The following is a 19,170-nucleotide window of genomic DNA, read 5'->3' on the forward strand; positions in this document are numbered from 1 at the left end:
TTATACAATTATAATTTTAGCACAACTGTGACACCATGTGTGCAGTGGATTGCTAAGTCAATGATTCAAGGTTTGTCAAAGTGTGACTTGACTTGAACTGACACATGACTAAATTGTTATCTTGATGATCACTGACTGACTAGTTATTATTTCACGAACTGTTTCCCGGAGGCAGTTTTTTTTAAATTAAAAAAAAAAAAAAATCCTAATCTTAAATTCACTTTATTTTCAAATGTATTTGCCTTAAAAAATTATGTTATAAGAACCCTGTGCAAAACTCAGCACCGGCTTTTTAGATTGTGTTGTTTTTTTTTTTTTAAGAACAGGAATCCCAGAATATAATGAAAATGTAATAAACCTTATATATTAAAACTAGAACCAGGTGATAAACTACAAGATAAATCTACATTTGGATTATCAAATACCAACACATTACTTATACTTCAGAAAATTTTATTCTTACCATGCGAATCATTATTTGTTGATTTGTTTCATGGCGCTTGTGTCATTTTCATTTTACTCAGCATTTTGAGGTGCTGCTTTTTGTGCCCAAAAGCCCCCCACCTTATCTGTAATCACTATCCAACTATAAAGGTGCTTCTGCTGGGGCTTCATCTCTTCTTTAAAACAGAAAACTCACAGGTGACTCTTAATTGCAGGCTGTGATTAAAGATAACAGTGTGACCTTTACAGCTGAAGCCAAAATAGGAGCCAGACTAAAGGATGCTTTGGTTTAAACAGCCTGCTCCTTCCCACAATATATCTCCTGTCCCATTCAGTGCAGGGCTCCAGTGTAGTCAGGGACCATTACTGCACCATTAGGCTACTGTTTGCCTCGCCTTCATAGGGGGACTCCTTTGACCACCCTGCTGACTGCTTTTGTTCCTGTGCCATTAAAAAAACAAACCATTTCTCTCTTTGTTTGTCCACTGCTTCTAAGCAGGCAGCAGCCAGGGAGACGGACACGTAGGGAGAGGGATACATTTAAAAAAAAAAAAAGAAAGTGGTGGGTTATTGATGGTGGTAGTCAGTGCTTGATATGGCTGTCCAGAGGCAGGGAGGCTTGGAGTCGATGTCCCTGGGGTCGTCTTTGTCTGGGGATCATTCCTGAGGGAGCTGGCTTCACTCTGCTGGCTCGTGAAGATAAGCACTCTCTCCACATGCTGAGAGAGCACGATAAGGGGATTGCTTCACTAAATTATATATATAAAAAAAGAAGCCCCGCCATTGGAGCTGCTAAAAAGAGACTTTATCAGGTTAACTGGGAAACACCCTCCATCCCATTCCTCCAGCCATAAATCACAATTTGTTTTTCCTCAATTGAGCATGCTCAGTATGGGGAGGGGGCACAGCAAACATGTGCAGATAATTATAATTATGCTTAATCTTGTTTTGTAAGAAGAACCTGCCAACACCTTCTCCTTGTTACTTAGCAGTATTTAAACATATAATCATTTATAACACATTATAATGTAGTTGTAAGCAGATTTAAGGCGTTAATCAATTTAAAATGCTACCATGTTATTAGTACTAATCATTGTCTGTTTCTATACCAGCCTGGGAAACTTCAGGGACACTTACAAAAAAATCATCAAACAAATTTTGAATTTTGATAAATTACAAATAGATAATTATAAATAGAAAAGGAGCAGCGTGTCCTGTAAAACAGCTTAAAATAGTTAATACTATAATATGAAAAAGTGCAAAACAAATTTATACAATAAACAATAGTTTAGATTGAAATAATACAAAAATCATATGATATTGCTTTGAACTTTAATAAAATTAACTGTTCCTCCTTTTTTAAACATTAACAGTATTTTCGGTGACAAAAAAGGAATTCAGAAAATCACAATTGCTTATAAACATTTAAAATGTAGACTTTTAGGTGAAAAACTAAAAATGTAATCTGAGAAGAAAACCCCCCCACCGCAAACTATGCCATGACTGAACTTTTAATGTTTTAATGCATTTTAATATTTTTTATTCCTTCTCCCATTCTTTTCTAAAACAATCTAAGCCTCGTCTGTCCATCACCTCTGCCGGGCACCCTCTCATAGCTCAGCCTTCCCTTCTTCGATGGTGACAACACTGCAAATGTAAAAAAAAACAACAACAAAAAAAATAAAGTAAGAACAAATGGGCTATGTTAGCACCTAAACGTTTACCTGCAAAATAAGAAAAAGGAGACTATAATGTGCATTTCCAACCACAAACTCTGTTCAGGATCATTTTCTCGTGCAGCTCTGAACATGGGATCTATAAATTAGATCACCCAACACAACTCCTGTTATGCGCACTTATACTTGTTTGCTGGTTCTCGTGTGACTAGTCAACTAAATTTTTAATTATAAGATGTAGATAAAGGACCTGGGAGGAAAATCGAGAAAGTTAAAATTGCTGAATGTTTATTCTCAGAGACTTGGGGATGTCACAGCAGAACTCCACGCTGACAGTCTCACCGGGAGTAGCACGGCATTATGAACGTTGCCATAGTTTGTCATGATTTAGAGGGGTCTTGTTTTTCTGTATATAGTGGACTTTTTTTGTTGTTGCTTTAGTTGTAAAGCAACAACAACAAAAAAGGTTAAAAAAAAAAAAGATTCTGAGCATGCTCCTCGTCTTGCTCCTCACCTGATGTGCTGTTTTCAGGCTTGGAAACTATTGACTCTTGAAGTAAAAGTGACTCAGCTCACATCACCAGCATAAAATTCAGGTTAGTATGCCAGACAATAAAAGTTGTTTGTTCTCTGTGCAAGTTTGAGGACCATGGTGTAGAATGCACAATGTACTTTATACTTTGTTGCATTTTCCTGCTATTGTAAACTTGTGAATGGTCAACTATACAAACTACATTCACTTTCAAAGTAAAAGCTCCACCTTTTTGAAACAACTTTTACTCTGAAGGCAAATGGTCTCCATTTGCGACTTGTGTTGCACTTTTCAGTTTTACTGCTGCTCAGAGAGATTTTGATGAGTATTTACAGACATAGACATCTTCCACAAAAACTACAGGGAACCATGGCAACGTAAGTATAGAATCAAAGGTTGTGTCAACAGCTAGTATTGTGCTAGAGACCTGAACAGCTTCTATTTCTATTTTTCACCTGATCCAATCAAGCCTGCAGCCTCTCTGTTCCTCTTCCTCTCCTGTCCTGCCCAGCATCTGGAGCCGTAGTTGGCTGAAAGTGATGTCATCCCTCCCCCAACGTGATCATGACCCCACAGGATACCTGTAGGTGTGCTAAGACTGTAGGTGATGTGCTGACTGGGAGGATTAAAGTCCTTGTAGAGTGTAGGGTATGTGGACGTTTGGGGGCTGGCTGGCTGCTGCAGGTTGGTACTGTAACTGAAGGTAGAGTCCAGTTTGAGTGGGCTGTCAGCAGGGTGTGAAGAAGTGGTGTAATCGTTTACCGGAGTCTTGCGTGTCCACTCATTGACTGATCTTTCAACAACCCTCCCCACTGCTCCAGCTATGCTCCTCCAGCCAGAGATCTTCCCATCCTCTCTCCATGGATCATTGATGTTCCAGCTTCCCTGGAAACAAACATCTGAACTGCCAAAAGTATCACTCAGGTCAAGTTTGAAATCTGAGTTGCCATCCTCGAATATTGGGTAGAAGCTCTCCTGTGGAATCTCGAACAGGAAGCTGGTGTTCTGGTTGCTACAGAGAAGGTCTGGATGGGGGGACTTCATGCATTCATAATCCCCAGTGTGAGTCTGTGGGCTGCTTTGTTGGTTTGTCTCAGTGGTCAAAGTTTGACGGTCTTTTGGATCTGCTGCCAGTGGATACAGGGAGGTCGTGTCACTGAAGAGCTAAACTCGGAAGAGAAGGAGGGAAAAAATCAAATTTAATTTCTTAACAACTCGGTTTTTTTATGCATTTATTTTCTAAATATTTTGGGGACTTTTTCAGCTTTATTTGATAGACACAGTGAAGAAAGGACAGGAAAGCGGGGGCAGAGAGAGGGGAAGACATGCAGCAAAGGGCCGCGGGTCGGACTCAAACCCGGGTCGGCTGCTCTTAGCCGTATGGCATATGGTCACCTGCTCAACGCATTGAGCTAAACCGGCGCCCGGAACTCTGTTTATTTTTATTTGTACTTCTGTGTAAAGTAATAAGCTTTTGTAAAACAAGTGTTCCAAATACAAACATATTTACAGCAGATGATCACCTTTAGCACTTTATGTGGCACCTCAGGAAGCAGCTCCTTCAGCTGACACAATGAGGCCCCCAGGAGCCACTCAAAGGATGGCACTCTGCTCAGCATCAGCTGTCCAACCAGGGGGTTAATGCAAGGGAACTGTGACAAACATTCTTCTTCCTGGAGGAAGCAAATGGGAAAAAAAAGAAATGCAATCAATGACAAGACATGTAATAGATTTTGATTCATAAAAAAATAAAATCACACAGCAGACATAAGACAGTTGTAAAAGGTGCATTTAGTTTTTGTCTCTTTGAAACTTCACAACCATTTATGGAATAATTTCTGTTTCAAACCTATGAGGTCCTGACTGGTCTCTCAGTATAAGTAGTTAATGAAAAAAAATTCTGTTTACTGTGAATTTCTGTCTATGTAGATGGCATTTTCCCCTGATTTATCAGTATTAATTATCACAGTTAATAATAAAATATCTTGGTCTCCAACCACTGTTTTCTGCAATGTGACTACAGAAATACAAAAACAAATCTACACAGAACCTGTATTTTCTAACTGTATGCTGTCCAGTTATCCCTCTTGATTACAACTGGACCAGCTTATAATTAACCATAGAAAAAAAATGTATCCACATGCTCTTAAGAATAGAGTCAAAACACTGCTTTAATTCATCACTGAAAACAGTGCAATTTATTCTAGACCTTTCTGTATGAATAGCTTTGATTTGGGGATATGAGTTTCACCTGTGAGGGCATCACAGTCAGCCAGTCTCTGTTCAAGAAGCTGACAGGGTCTCTGTCACTGGACATCAGGCTGTGGAAGCAGATCTGACTGATGGACTTTGCCATTTCCAATACATCTGACACTAACAGCACCTGCAAGACGATGTACAGAAATGCCTGTATCCTACTGTTGTTTATTCTTTTTTATTACTTTTGGTCTTTTTGTTTAAAATATTGGTGAAATGTCTTCAATATCCTGAAAGGATATTAATTTGACTTGAATGAAGATGATAATCATAATAATGATCTGTTACAGAGAGGGGCACCACTTATGTTCTACCTTCACATCCAAATCCTCAGACTTCATTCTCAATAGCACCAGAGATGAATAGACTAGCACCAAGTTGCTGAAGGCCTCACTGGAAAATCTGCACACACACAAAATCAAGCCTTCTCATATACTACTACTGTTTAGGGGAGATAAATAAGGACCCTTTTGGAAGACAAAATCATCAGGTTTTAGGGTCAATACTTGGTTCAAAGTTAAATACACTCTCCAAGTGAGGGTGTAGGGTTAAGTATATGTGGACACCCACCTTCCTCCCTGACCTTCTGGACAATGAAGGATGAGCCAGCAGCAGCTGTACTGAAGAGAGAGAGCAGTCAGCCTCATCACCACTCCCTCACTGGCTCGCTCTTGACATAGTTCATCCTGCTCCTACACACACACACACACACACACACACACACACACACACACACACACACACACACACACACACACACACACACACACACACACACACACACACACACAAAAAAGTGTGTGTTTTTCTTTAAGTAGTTGCAGAGTTTATTGGTCAGCATTTTCACTTAAGAGACTCATTAGAGCATTGGGACTAAACGCAGAGGAAATCCGCCCCCATAACAAGTCTAACTGTGTATATTGTCTTTATGAGGACTGATTGGACTGAAATGAAAGTTACATAATGCTTCAAAATAACTGCCCAGAAGTGTATCAAGATGGTCGTCAAGTGGTGAGAGTGGGATCTAAAACAAATTGGCTAAAACCAAGATGTTTAAAAAGCTGAAACCATAAAACTAAGTATGGAAGCACACTTTTATCACTGATTTTGTCTGTAAGTCAAAAATTTGAGTTATGCATGTTGAAATTTCAACTTAAAAACTCAAAATTTTGAGTTAAGTATCTCAAAAATTTCATCACAATAACTTACCAGTTTAAATTCCATGTACATTTTTTTTCAGCATTAGAAAAAAGCTTCCATACCTAAGTGAAACACATGTTACCAGTTCCCTTAAAAACACTGTCAGACATCGGATTTTTATTTTATCACAGACATTTACAAACCATGAAGAGCCTGAGATGTGTAAAGAAAAATGTTTCCTTTCCCACATTTGTGGAGTCTACTGTTATTAGATGTGCTTTAAAATTTACAGCTACCACCGTATTACGTGAAGTTTCCTCACAAAGATGAAGTGTTTATGTGTTTCCTGATACCTGAATTACGATGGCGGTGCTTTCATCCACTGTGATGAGAGTGTAATTGTGGATCCCTCCGAGCCTCTTCAGGGAGGGACAGTGGCTCCTCTCCAGCACCATCACATTAAACCTGTGACAGACATGTTTCACCAAATGATCAAACAGTGCTCGTCAGGACTGGGAGGTCAGGTAAAAATGCTAAAAAAAATGCTGTCTGAAGGTCAGGAAAGTCCAAGGCAGAGGCAGCATAATGATTGATTGATTTTTAGCTGTCAGAGTTATAATTATCTGTTAAAATGTCAAAAGTGATACAGCAGAACTAGAAAATAAGTTTCCTCCATCCATGATATGAGTAAACTCTGTGATGACTACAACAGCACTCAGACTGCAGGCTTACTTACAAGGATATTTAAAAGTACAATTGGAGGCAGAGTCTTCATTTTTCCGTGGGGCCAGCTCCTACTTTCAAGATTAGGCTTAAAGCATATAGTTATAGGCTTGATCAGGTGACTCTGAGTCCTCCTTTAACCCTTTAAAACCGGTTGGAGCAGGCACGTTCCGTTTTGCTGAACTATTTTTAAATCCCTGTAGAACCGGAACCACGTAAGCTACCGCAATAATTTTTTTTGCATATGAAACCGGAGGAGTTGTACTTACATCTTATGCCATCAGCTTGCCCTGGGTCATGGTTTCCTTCCACATATAGCTTTGCAAAAATTTGGATTATAATATTTATTTTCATTTTTCCTGCAGTATATAAAAATTGACTATGACTATGAATTTAATTTCCTGTTGTTGGAAACTATTTTGTGCAACTTTTTTGTATTTACAGTTGTGAGGGATAAACCTCTTAAATTTCTTTAACTAGAAATATATGTAAAAAACCAAAAACAATTTTCAATTTTTTGTAGTTTATTGCATTTTTTTGCAATTTATGTAGTTACTATGGACTTAATGCATACATATTATTACAATTTGGGCTATAACGGTTGTATTGATGTATAGCAACTTGAAATGCTCTCAAAAATGGCACTACTGCGTGTAAAAATATAAAGATAAGCTCTGGCGGACTTGGTTCTATGGTAGGTCTTAAAGGGTTAATTACCCTACAATGGATTTAGGCTGATGGGGCTTTGCCATGATGCACTGTTCCTTTTTCATTCATGCGCTTACATACTACTCTGCATTAACTGTTATTAAAATCTGGCTGTAGTTTTCTGTTTAACTTTAAATTAAAACTTCTTATATTAGATTATGTGATATGTAACCTGATGTTAGTTATTTTTACTATTTTTTCATCTCAGCTACTCAGATGTAAAACATTTAAAAATTATTCTGATGTAAAGTGTTAAGATTCAGTATTGAGGAAGGGTACAAGAGGTGATCGAAGAATAACCACACCGATCCGGCCGGGTGAAGTCAAACGATGATTTTAATGAACACACGTGTGGGAAGACAACTCTGTACGCAGACAGGAAGTAGTCTTCGACTTAATCAAAGCATGAACAGATATTTTATAGCATCAGGGTTTGTTTACTGACGCCCCTTCATGCGTCACCGGTACATTTTATACATAGATCAGATCAACATCATCATGACTTTTCACCTAGAAAATCATCTTCTATTTTCATGGCTTGGTACTTTCCGTTCTTATCTTAAAATGAATTGTTCCTCTTTCTTGCCGAGACAACAAGGACGGTTCCTCTAAATAAATTTAACTCTATGTGTGTGTGTCACGACCTCACATGCTCTTTGTGTCACCTCTTCACCTACTGTCTGTGTCTCGTCCTCAAATGCTCTTTCTCAATTCACCTGTTGCACTTCTGACCTTTTACCAGACCAGAAGCTCACTGAGACTATGTGTATGTCTTCTACTAAATAAATGTTTTAACCAAGAACCTCTACTAAAACCTTAATATAAAATGATCTGATATATAAGTGTTTTGTAAGCATGTATTGCAATTCCTTCTATGGCTCCAAGTCACTTGCACAATAGATTGTCCGAACATCGCGCCGAACAAAGCTTCCGACCCCCAATTAATTGACCGAGCTCCAACTCTTTAATAAGCACAGATATGCATTGTGTATAAAATAGTCATAACTGCTTAAGGCCTTCTTAAAGCTATCTGTTACATTGTTAAAGCCTCGTCTTAGCCTGCGGCTCAAAATAACTATCTGCTTTCACTTCTGCATACAACTTCCTGTCAGCCTGCAACTCAGTCTTTCTGAAAGAGACACTGTTTAACCCCTGAATGCAATATAAACTCCAGATTTTATTATTAATGCAATGGTAATAATGACAATTATTTAACAATAGCAGTAAAATAATTTCCCTTCTCGACAAAAGGCTGGTCATAATACTCGATACTTGAACACAGTTGTTTTTACTTGTCTGGATGAGGAGGAAAACTCACTCTGACTCAAGCATTTGCAGTAGCAGCGGATAGTTAATAAGTCCCTCCATCACAAACAACACATACGGCACGTTGTCCTCCAGGCACCACAAGATATTCTCTTTAGGGAAACAAGCACATTTAAAAGCATTTAAGCGAACATATCAACAATAATATGAATACGTGGAATTTGGTGGCAGCTGACCTGCATCAGAGACGGTGGTGTTGAACGTTAGGTGGCTGATGCTCCTCTCCCTACAGATTGCAGACCATGGAGACTGGCCCGGATGGTCGTACTCCACGACTAGAGAGAAACAGGTCCAAGGGAAGTCGGGGCCAATATCCTGTTCATACACCACCACGCACACACTATCATGCATGCTGTAAAAAGGATAGAGGTGTGACAACAATGTGTTTACTTATACTCAAGACAGTGTGATGAATGGCTCCTAATCTGAAAATATAGCTATGAGATGTATACATTTTGCTATTGCCAAAATATAAAATAATAAAATAGATATTATTTACCATTTGAAACTGAAAATACGCTTTTCAAATCTTTCAGAAACAATAAAATAAAATAAAGAATGTATGTTAATTAAAAAAAAAAAACTTGGAAAGCAGGGGATGGGACCTCAAGCACAGCTTTATTGTGTCTCTACAATATCATGTAATTATATATGACTTCATATCTCTATATACCAATGTATCACACAGGCCTAGATGAATGAATTATGATACACTTTTACCTGCTGACTACACTTGCACCATTGAGCTTTATCTTGTCCTGCTCTGGACAAACTGCAGTTGCGCCTCAAACAACAACAAAAAAAACCACAAATATAATTAACTCTATGACACAATGACAGTCACCTGTTTGTCTTATTTCTGCATGTTTTGCAGCATTTAATTTTTCTTTGAATATTTTTTAGTTTAATAACCTTTGACTGAAATGACTGAAATGATCAGTGAGCTGCTTACCTGTCACCTGGTTCAAGCTGTTGATTATTGTTGATCTGCTGCTATCACAGTGAACTGATACGATAACAAGAATCTGCACAAAGGTAAATAAGCAACTCTTATCAAGTGTTTTTCACATAAGGATTTATGACTTTAACGAATATCATATTTAGCTTATAGAAGTATATGATTGATTACACAATACTGACTTTATCTGTGCTGTTCTGTCCTTTACTGCTGTTCAGCCACTCAGCCACCAGGTGCTGGAGCTCCTGCAGTTTGAGGCTGGACTCCTGGTTTTTCTGAGTGAGGTAGAGGATGATGTGCAGCCTCTTCAGCAGCTGCTGCAGACTCTGCTCTGCACATCCCTTAGCTGCCTTTGTCAGGTACTCTGTTGTCCAAGAACACCAGGTTAAAAATCTCACAACATGGCATCTGTTTGGTTAAAACCTCAGTGTAGACACTGAAACTAAAGTTAAGATTTTGGAAATTCCAGCTTCCAGTTTTGAGTGATGGGATCCCACATGATTGCATAATTTCTATCGTACTGTTTTAGAATATTTACAGGGGATATTTCTGTATCTTACCCAGGTTCTCTCCTACTGGCTCGACAAAGTCGTTACTTATATGAAAGTAAAAACAATATCATACTACGTTATAATAAAAATAGCACAATTATAAAATTTACTTTCAGTTAACTGTTTGAACTTTTAATTTATTACAATTAGATTTTTCCCACCTTTACAACTGCAGCATTTTGAACTAACTTAATAAACTTTAAAGGTTGGGTGCTTGTGTGACAGTAGTTCATCTCACCCAAACCCGTACTGAGGTCGCACTTCAGCAGCAGCTCCTTAAATGTCACCAGCACATGAATCAGAGCTGCAAGGTTGAAAAGCGCTTCCTGATCTGCAACACAGTGGGAGAGGGAGTAGATAATTTACTTCTGTCAAATCTAGGTTTAATACATTAATACAACAACATGCAAATTAAAACATTAACATGGCATTTCCTACCTTTGATCAGTTCTGCAGTCTGTGCAGGGGCCCTGCAGAGTGCCCTCTCCTGTTGTTTGAGAAGGAAGTGAGTTTGGTCTGGTGCCAGGCTGCTGAAGTCTCCACACCCTGGGAAGTTGAGCCCCAGCTGTCTGGCAGAGCTCAGACAAGGCTGAGCGAAGGCCAGCAGCTCACAGTAGGCTCGCTGCTGGCTGTCTGCACAGGGTTTAAAACACTAATTTAAAACACCATCTGAACCACCATGCTTTCCAAACAGACCCTACTACAGTCTGGTCAATGAGACATGCAGTCAAGCAGCCTGACTCCCAAACTTTGCTGGCCCCCCATGTGGTCCCTCCTGTCAAGACCTGTCTCTTTTTGTCATATTTTTCAAGTAACCTATATTGGAAATTCTGTTTTTGGTCTGTGACCCCAATATTTTTAGTAGCCCCAATAGGGCCACCCCTATGAAAAAATTATGGAGGCGCCTGGCTTTCAGGTCTCCATTAAATTGCTGCTAATGATACATTTGTAAAAGTGTGGAATTACTTGACTGAAACTCAAATGTGAACGTAAGGTGTGGATATTTGTAACTTTACTTCACTCTGATAACTTGTGTCGCACCTGTAGGTTTGATCTTAACTACTTTGCTGTCCCGTCTTTGCTGTGATTTTCCACTGAGTTGACCCATCCACTGATTAGCAGGTTCTTCCTCTCTGTTTGAATTTCCTGGCCTCACGTCCAGTGTTTGACTCTGCACTGGAGAAGGCTGCAGCTCTGATAATAGTGCTTGGTGGTTCACCTCATGTGCTGATAAATAAAAGGATGAGCTTAGGTAAAACATGTTTTTATTAGGCTACATTAGTTTTTACAGGCGTACATCTGGAGTCATAGCAAGAAAGTTCAGGTCAAGGGTAAATTTATTGGATCTGTTAGGGTTTTTAACTATTAAAAAAAAAATCAGCTTACCTGAGAGCTTTAGAGCCTTCTTAGAAACAATGCCCTCTTTATGTGAGTTGGATGAGCAGAAGTTTATAAACTTATCGGGATTAAAAGATTAGCTGAAGAAATTATGATGATTACTGAGGAATCTAACATGAAGAATCTAAGAGCTTTACAGTGCATTGATGCGTTTTGTTTTCTTTTGTGGGAAGTGTAGGGATCTGTGGCTACACACGGTTTTCCTGTGGAGACTTTGACTATAATACTTCATTTACATTTTTCACATAATAGATACAAACATTCTGGTCTTAAGTTCAGAGAACAATGTTTGAAAATAAAGCTGCAAAAGCATAAATCACCTTCAGACTATGCAAGAACAGATAGTAAGCATAGTGTACCTGCAGTGCTGCCTGAGCTCTGAGGTGATGCAGAAACAGGAGCGATCTGCTGAGACCTAAGCATCATGAAGGTGGCCAGGGGGTCAAGGTCCAGCTCTGGTGGATTTCTTGCCAACAGCAAACCTCTGTCATCATCTCTAGTATTCAGTGTGGAGGCGACAGCCTCCTCAGAAATCTTTGCACTCAGCTCCATCTGACAGTCATGTCCTTGTCTGCTGATGCCTTTTTCATGAGCTGAAGACCAGCTTGCAACTTCTGAAAACTTCTTGCCACCAATATCATATTTGGTGGTGACAGGAGCTGGTTTGACATCTTTATTCACTGTGTTGAACGCAGGCATCTGGGAGGCATTCAGAGATGAATCATCAGTGGGTTTCTTTTGGAGAAGAGTTTCAGCTGTGGTGCTCAATAGAAAGGAGTCGACTGAAACCAGAATAGAAGGAAAATAGATGAGATCTGATGATACTTAATATAAATAATTTTTGCACTTCAACTAAAAAAAAACCCAAAACACCTGAAACAATTAACCTGGTTTTGACTGGCATTTCGGCATTTAAACCAGCTCCAGGTGAGCTGCCAAAAAACAGTGATGGACAAAAACTATCATGCAAACCACCAACCACCACAGAGTGGATAATTCCTAAAGGGGTCTGAGCCCCACCTGAGACTGATTACTGCTCTGCATCAAAAGGAGCAAGCAGAGGAGGTTCTGGCATAGAATCCTTTCAGGATACCACCTAGATGAGATATTTCGGGCATGTTTAGCCAGCAAATGCCCAAGCAGACCCAGTACATGTGGAGACATTACGTCTCTCAGCTAGATGGGAACATTTTGGTGTGTCCTTGAAAGAGATGGAGGAGGTGGCTGGGGAGAGTGAAGTCTGGGTATCTCTACTCAGACTGCTGCTTCCAAGAAATGGATGCGGAAAAGTGTCAGTAAACCGATAGCTTAGTAATTAATTATCTACATATGTTTAATACAGCTACACATGGACTCATGCACATCTAAAAACCAAAAACACTCACCCTCCACATGTTCAGGTGGCAGTTTACTTAAGTCTTCTCCAGTTTCCTCTCTGATGGAGGGAAGATCAGACTTCATATTCTCTGTGAAGTCGCAGCAGCAGCACAAAGATAACTGCGGGACTTCCGTCTCCATCTCGGACTGCAGTTTGTCAGCAGCGCTTATGAAACTTTCTTTCTCTAGTTTGATAACTTTTAAGGCTTCCCACAGAGGCTGGAAGTCAACAGCTGGTTCATACATTTGAGGCTCTGTAGGAAATACAGCAATTTAGTGACACAGTTCAGAGATTTCTGTGTTCAGTACGTCTGTAAATGTGATAGATTAGAAACAAAAAAACAAAACAAAAAAAATCTCACTTTAAGTCCAATCATGACACAAAAACATGCACCCCAGAGTTTTCATGATAGCAACATTCATTTGAATTGACTTTCTCTGCATGGTAAACAGTCACATTTTGTCAACCCCTGTCCCTAGATTGTGATACATTACGTTTTAAGTCTCTACATCCAATTTGAGACTCCATTTAGAGCTGCAAACCCATCAGAAATGTTTAAGTAGATGGGTGGTTGAAGACCAAGATGTTTTGGGGCCACAGTGACATCTTGTGGTCTCCAAAAACATCAGCCTTTTAACTATTGATGCCAAAGCACTGCAGCACCTCAGTGAGTTTTAAAGTCCTCTTAGTCAGAAGTGCTGCAGCAGATTCACCCCAAATTTTGCATAATAAAAACAAAATGTGTACTCATATGATTTAAACTTAATGGCTTTTGTTCCCCCTGCTGATTCCCCCAAAGTCACTTTAGCAAAACTGTCACAGTGAACAAAGTGGTTTCTAAAGAGCCAGTGGAGGCTTTGGCACTTTTCCACTGTTAATCAGTGTTGAGTATTTAATGTGGAAAATTTGTGGAGTCTTCCTTTAATTACAAAATTACCTGACAACAGAAAGCCGACCACAAAGTTCAGGTGCTTCTCTGCCTTCCAAAGCACCGCCTTCATCTCTTTCTGAGCTCTCGGCGACACCAAAGATCTAGATGAAAATCATTATTGTTTCAAAAGCTTCTCCAATTACCATAAAATGGGAATCACTCATATTTTCTCATCATGCTGTAGCAGTTTATAAGAATGTTAATCCAGATGACTTACAGATGACATCTCTATGTGTGCATCATGCTTGTTCAGTTAATGTGAAATCAGTGAAAGTAAACAAACAAACAAAAAAAACCTATCAGAACTGTTTAGTTAGCAGCTCAACCTGACATTACTCACATTCTGCAACAAGGAGACATCTCTTCCTTCTTGAGCTCAGAGGTGGACAGACAGATGTCAGTTTGACTTTTCAGGGGAGTCGGGTTGAGAGTCAACTCCAGCTCCATTTCAGTGGGAAGCACCGCACATTCTTAAAGACACAGTAAACTAAAACTTACATTGAAAGAGAATTAGACACCTCAAACAATCGAAGAGACATGGTGTGCCTGATGTAGCCTCTGTATATTTCTCTATTATTGGATGAAAAGTATAACCAACAAGTTACAGTTTTTATCTAAGCTCTCTGTACCTGCAAAATCTGACTCAATCAGGCCTCCATTCATCTTGGTTTCTTCACTGGCTTCATCTGGTACATCAAACTTGGAAATATCCACTGAAGGATTTGAAAGGGAAGCTGAAGAAAAGTCAAATATATCAGTTTATCTTTTAATAGTGTTTAAAAAAAATATTTTTTATTTCATCTTAAAGGATTTTGGTCTTTGTCACCTTTTTGAAGCACATCTAGGACTGGAATCTCCTCGTCCATCAGCTCAGTGGAAACATTCACATGACTGTAGATGTTTGAAAACCTTGTGAACTTTTCTGTGCTCAGCTGAAGAGTCTCCACTACAGCAGGCAACAGCAGCAACTACAGAGAAAAAACTATTAACAATAAACTGAGCAAATAGTCTCATGTTTATAAGGATTAGTTACCTCTCCGTTCGTGAGTGGCTGTTTAACAAACTCCTCTTGAATGTCTACGCATGTCTGAACATTAGTGGTGTCCACATCTGCCGGTTTTTCATAAGATGCACAGTGCTTGAAACAGCTACAATCCAACAGGTTTAACATGATGGTTAGTGGGGCCATAAACACACAAAGGTTGTTCATTTGCAGGTTTTAAAATGCACCTGAACATGTTGTCTTCTGAGATGGAATTTCCTGATGAGCTCAGCAGCGGGTCAGCTACAGGAAGCATCCTCAATCTGGACAACTTGACTCTCAGTGTAGGCAAATGTCTCTTAAACTCTGCCAGGTGATCGACTGGAATGAGCTCTTCTGGCAAGAAGAGGTCTTTCACAGAACACAAACATGTTTTACTAAACATAACTGATTTCCTTAAGAAGATTAGAATTACAACTTTATTGTAGTATACAGAAATGGTTCACCTTCACTCTTATCCGTGATCGCGTCAGGTGTCTGCTTAAAAAACGATTCCTGACATGGACCATCAGTCTGTGAGTCTTTTAAAAGGGAACCATACAAATCTTCATCTAAATCCTGAAGTGAGTCAGGATTAGAGCTGGGTATCACCTCCACCTCATCTTTCACATCAAATCTGAAAAGTAACAAGTATTTATGATATCTCTCCACAAATACAAAATTCAGTGAATGGATTGTGTTTTTAAACAGGAGAACCTTTCTGTTGAATTTACTGGTGGATTTTTTTCTCTCAGATTATCAAGGACAGAGCCACCGACATTAAGTCTGCAAGTGGAGATCACCTGTCCTGTCAAGGGAATAAATATATAAGCAAATTAACTCATATGGCAGGCATGTGAAGATTACCTGTATCATCAACACACTATTACTGGTTTTTTATGATTGCTTAAGTACTTTCAAAATTACTTTAGTAATTTTACACGTTGATTTATTACAAAGCCCAAAGAGTCATGCTGACAGATTTCTTTCATTAACTATGGCAGCATTTCTTTATCATATATAAAAACTGAAATGTACTATTGAAGTTGCACATCTTTTTCTTATATTAGGATTAAATATGCAGTCAAACTTCTTTGCACTAACAGAAATGAGATTTTCACTAGTCTGGTCCACTTACATCCCCGCTCTACAAACTTAAGTTGTTGTTTTTTTAATACCTCTGACCCACGGTTTCCTGTAGGTGTCTTCAAGCAGCTTTCCACTATGTGGATACAGGTCACTGGCACCTGTCAGGTAAGGTGTTGGCAGAGCCAGCAGGTTCATCATGACTTTCAGACTGGTGCTGGCCTGAAATACACACACAAAGAATCAGAACAACAAGCTTTTAGAGAAATACTCCGGGTAAAATGAACAAGCTCACCTCAAAAACATAGTCAAGAGCTTTAAATCTGATAGCAGGGAAGACTTCAGTCTGGGGAGAGTTGTCCTTTTCTGGCCTGTGCACACAAAGAAGCGGAGTTACAGGTAACATGTCTGTACCTCGGTATCTTACATCACACCAACTAACTTAATGTCTCGTGCTATAAACAAATATATTTATGTAAACGGATAAAAATAACTTTCACGTGGAAATCTTTCAAGTTTATTAGCTTGCTTAGCTAGCAAGTGTCGTACTATAGCTAGGTAACTTTTTTTTTTTTTTTACACATTTTTACTCTAAATTTAAAGCTTTAAATATGGAAAGCTGACAAAAAAAAGTAAATAAGAGCACTGTGTGTTTCAGTAACAGCAAACTTACATGATGCAATTAAGTTTTAGTGTTGCGCGGCTGTAGTGTCCAAGATTGTTTTTTCAGGATGCATTAACAGGTCACCAAAAGGTGAAACCGTCACGCATGCGCTCTGAGGCATATGACCAGTAAAGCTAGGATCAGCCTTTGAAAAAAAAAATATCTGGATAGTATTTGCCTAAAAAAAATTAGAAAACCTAAAATATTTCTGGGACCCCAACAAGCTCTTTGTAAATCCTGGAAAGGCCTCCACTGAAGTTATAGACCCATGGACACAAATATTTAATGGACGCTGGCCAACGTTTTTTTCTGTGGTTGTGTGGATGGCAATGTTAATACCTAACATAGGCCATCAGAGGCGCTAGAATAAATGTTTTTGGTCTGGTAAGGAACTCGTTTCTGCAGTACAATGGTCCACGAGTCCTTCCTTTCTTCTTGGTGACGAAGCATTTCTATGTCAGGATGTCACCAGATTTCAGTTTGGGTCAGTGCCTACAGGTCTCATTATGCCAGAAACACACATTTATGTGTCAAAACGCCCCTTTAAATTCCCCAATAGACTGAACAAAATAAAAGGTAAATTTAAAAGTCATACATTATTTATTCCTGTATAAAGCCAGTCCACCACGGATAACATCAACTAAGATGTTGACTATGGACTGATTTTAATCACTTAAATCACAGATAACCATAAATAAAGCTCACTGTAATACATATTTCTTAGCTATTTATTCATTATTTTCCCGACACAGTATTTGTGTTAATGTGCCATATTGTGGCACAATGCAAATTGTTTCTATATTAAATATGGAAAAACTGGGTTGCAATTTCCCATACAAATCAACACAATAATAGTTATAGTGTAATAATGAACTAAATGGCTTCTGTGTTTTCTGCTTTTCAATTGCATGTACACTCTACTTTTCACCACAGGAGGGCGCTCTTCAACAGCAACATCATTCAAGGAAGTACAATTACCAATCCAATTCTTCTATATGCCTACAAGATATGGGCCCTCCGGTTTTCACTTTCCAAACATGTGATGATTTTCAATCATACAGAAAAGAAAAGAAAGAGAAGAAAAGAAAAGAAAGTGAAACAAACAGCGAGGTGTTTCCATCCTCTCTATTATCTTTCCCCTCATTAGAAAAAATGGGTGTTGACAGTTTTATCTTTGTGTTGTCTCTTCTGTGACCCTGTAATTCTTCTGTGTATCCTGATTGGATGAACTAAAAGTTATTAAACGCTTAAAGGTCTATGTCTGGAGTTCACTAGTTTCTCATCAAGGTGACAAAATACCAGCATGCTTTACAGGCTTCGCTTTAAGACAGCAGATTCTGCCGATGTGTGCTTTCTCACAGGAGTGATAACATACAGAAAATTCACACTGACATGAAACTGCACTAAATGTGAGCTGGAGTTTGTCTCGATTTCTGGATTACTGCCTCAGGTATTCACAGAATGAACTGAATGTTCTTCCATGATTTAAAACATACAATATAAACAGATGAATATAAACAACCTTAATATAAGGCACAAGTATTTATATAATTTCTAGTTAGAGTCAACTGTATTATAATTATAGAAACTAGTAAATATCATAGCTTTCTATAGTTTGAACTTACAGTAGGTTGTGTGTTATGCAGTGTGGCTCCATGTGGTGACAAGCTGCCTGAACAAGGAAGACATTAGACTGTGAGACTTCATGACGATGTGAGAGGGAGCATGAGTGTCACAGGGCTGCTGAACAGACATTCAAACAGCTGCAGCAGACTTCAGGACAGTAGCTGACATCTCCACAGGCCTGTCAGACTGATTCATCATAAACACAACTCTTATTCTGATGTTTTATTTTCATGTAGAGGATGTTTTTCATCCAGTCACACTGTCAGTGTTTAGCTCAGTTTGGTCTCAGCTACTTTATTCATAGTATATCATAGTATATAATTATATGTTTTAACGTTTGTCCATTATCTTCAGCTTTTTCAGCAATATACACAACATATTATGACTCTTTAGCTCTTTTATTAAATACTTATAACTTTATAACTATATTTACTTACATGGATATTTATTCCAGATAGCTAATTGTTATTATATGTATTTAAACTTATAAAAATATTGCCACATTTATGTAACTATTTAGTTTTATTCTTTTACTTAGAACTACTTTTGCATTATACAACAAACTTATTTGTACTTATTATACAATCTTTTATGGTTTATCCATACTTTGAAATACATAACCTATTCATATTCACTAAGTCCTCTAATTATATTGTAAGTAAGGATTTGTTTAGTTAGTTGAGTGATATTAACCTGCTTACTCTATCACTGGGTTAGGAAGTAAAATGGCAGCCATATTATCAATGACACTC

General features: G+C 38.6%; 1 protein-coding gene across 1 annotated transcript; it reads right to left on the reverse strand.

The window, feature by feature from the left end:
* Positions 1-1,835: 1,835 nt before the first annotated feature.
* On the reverse strand, positions 1,836-16,849 carry shoc1 (shortage in chiasmata 1). The gene is made up of 28 exons (XM_080894752.1): positions 16,802-16,849; positions 16,424-16,499; positions 16,221-16,350; positions 15,760-15,850; positions 15,510-15,679; positions 15,252-15,414; positions 15,055-15,169; positions 14,848-14,989; positions 14,651-14,755; positions 14,362-14,491; positions 14,028-14,122; positions 13,098-13,343; positions 12,072-12,494; positions 11,356-11,541; positions 10,753-10,947; positions 10,553-10,645; positions 9,946-10,127; positions 9,758-9,830; positions 9,526-9,589; positions 8,982-9,157; positions 8,798-8,897; positions 6,402-6,513; positions 5,479-5,600; positions 5,223-5,310; positions 4,904-5,035; positions 4,176-4,325; positions 3,108-3,816; positions 1,836-2,091 (listed from the first exon to the last, which is right to left on the reverse strand). Coding segments are annotated over exons 1-28 (4,356 nt in total). The 5' UTR covers positions 16,804-16,849; the 3' UTR covers positions 1,836-2,005.
* Positions 16,850-19,170: the final 2,321 nt, after the last annotated feature.

Source organism: Rhamphochromis sp. 'chilingali' (assembly GCF_963969265.1).
Source record: "Rhamphochromis sp. 'chilingali' genome assembly, chromosome: 10".
In the NCBI taxonomy this organism is placed as follows: Eukaryota; Metazoa; Chordata; class Actinopteri; order Cichliformes; family Cichlidae; genus Rhamphochromis; species Rhamphochromis sp. 'chilingali'.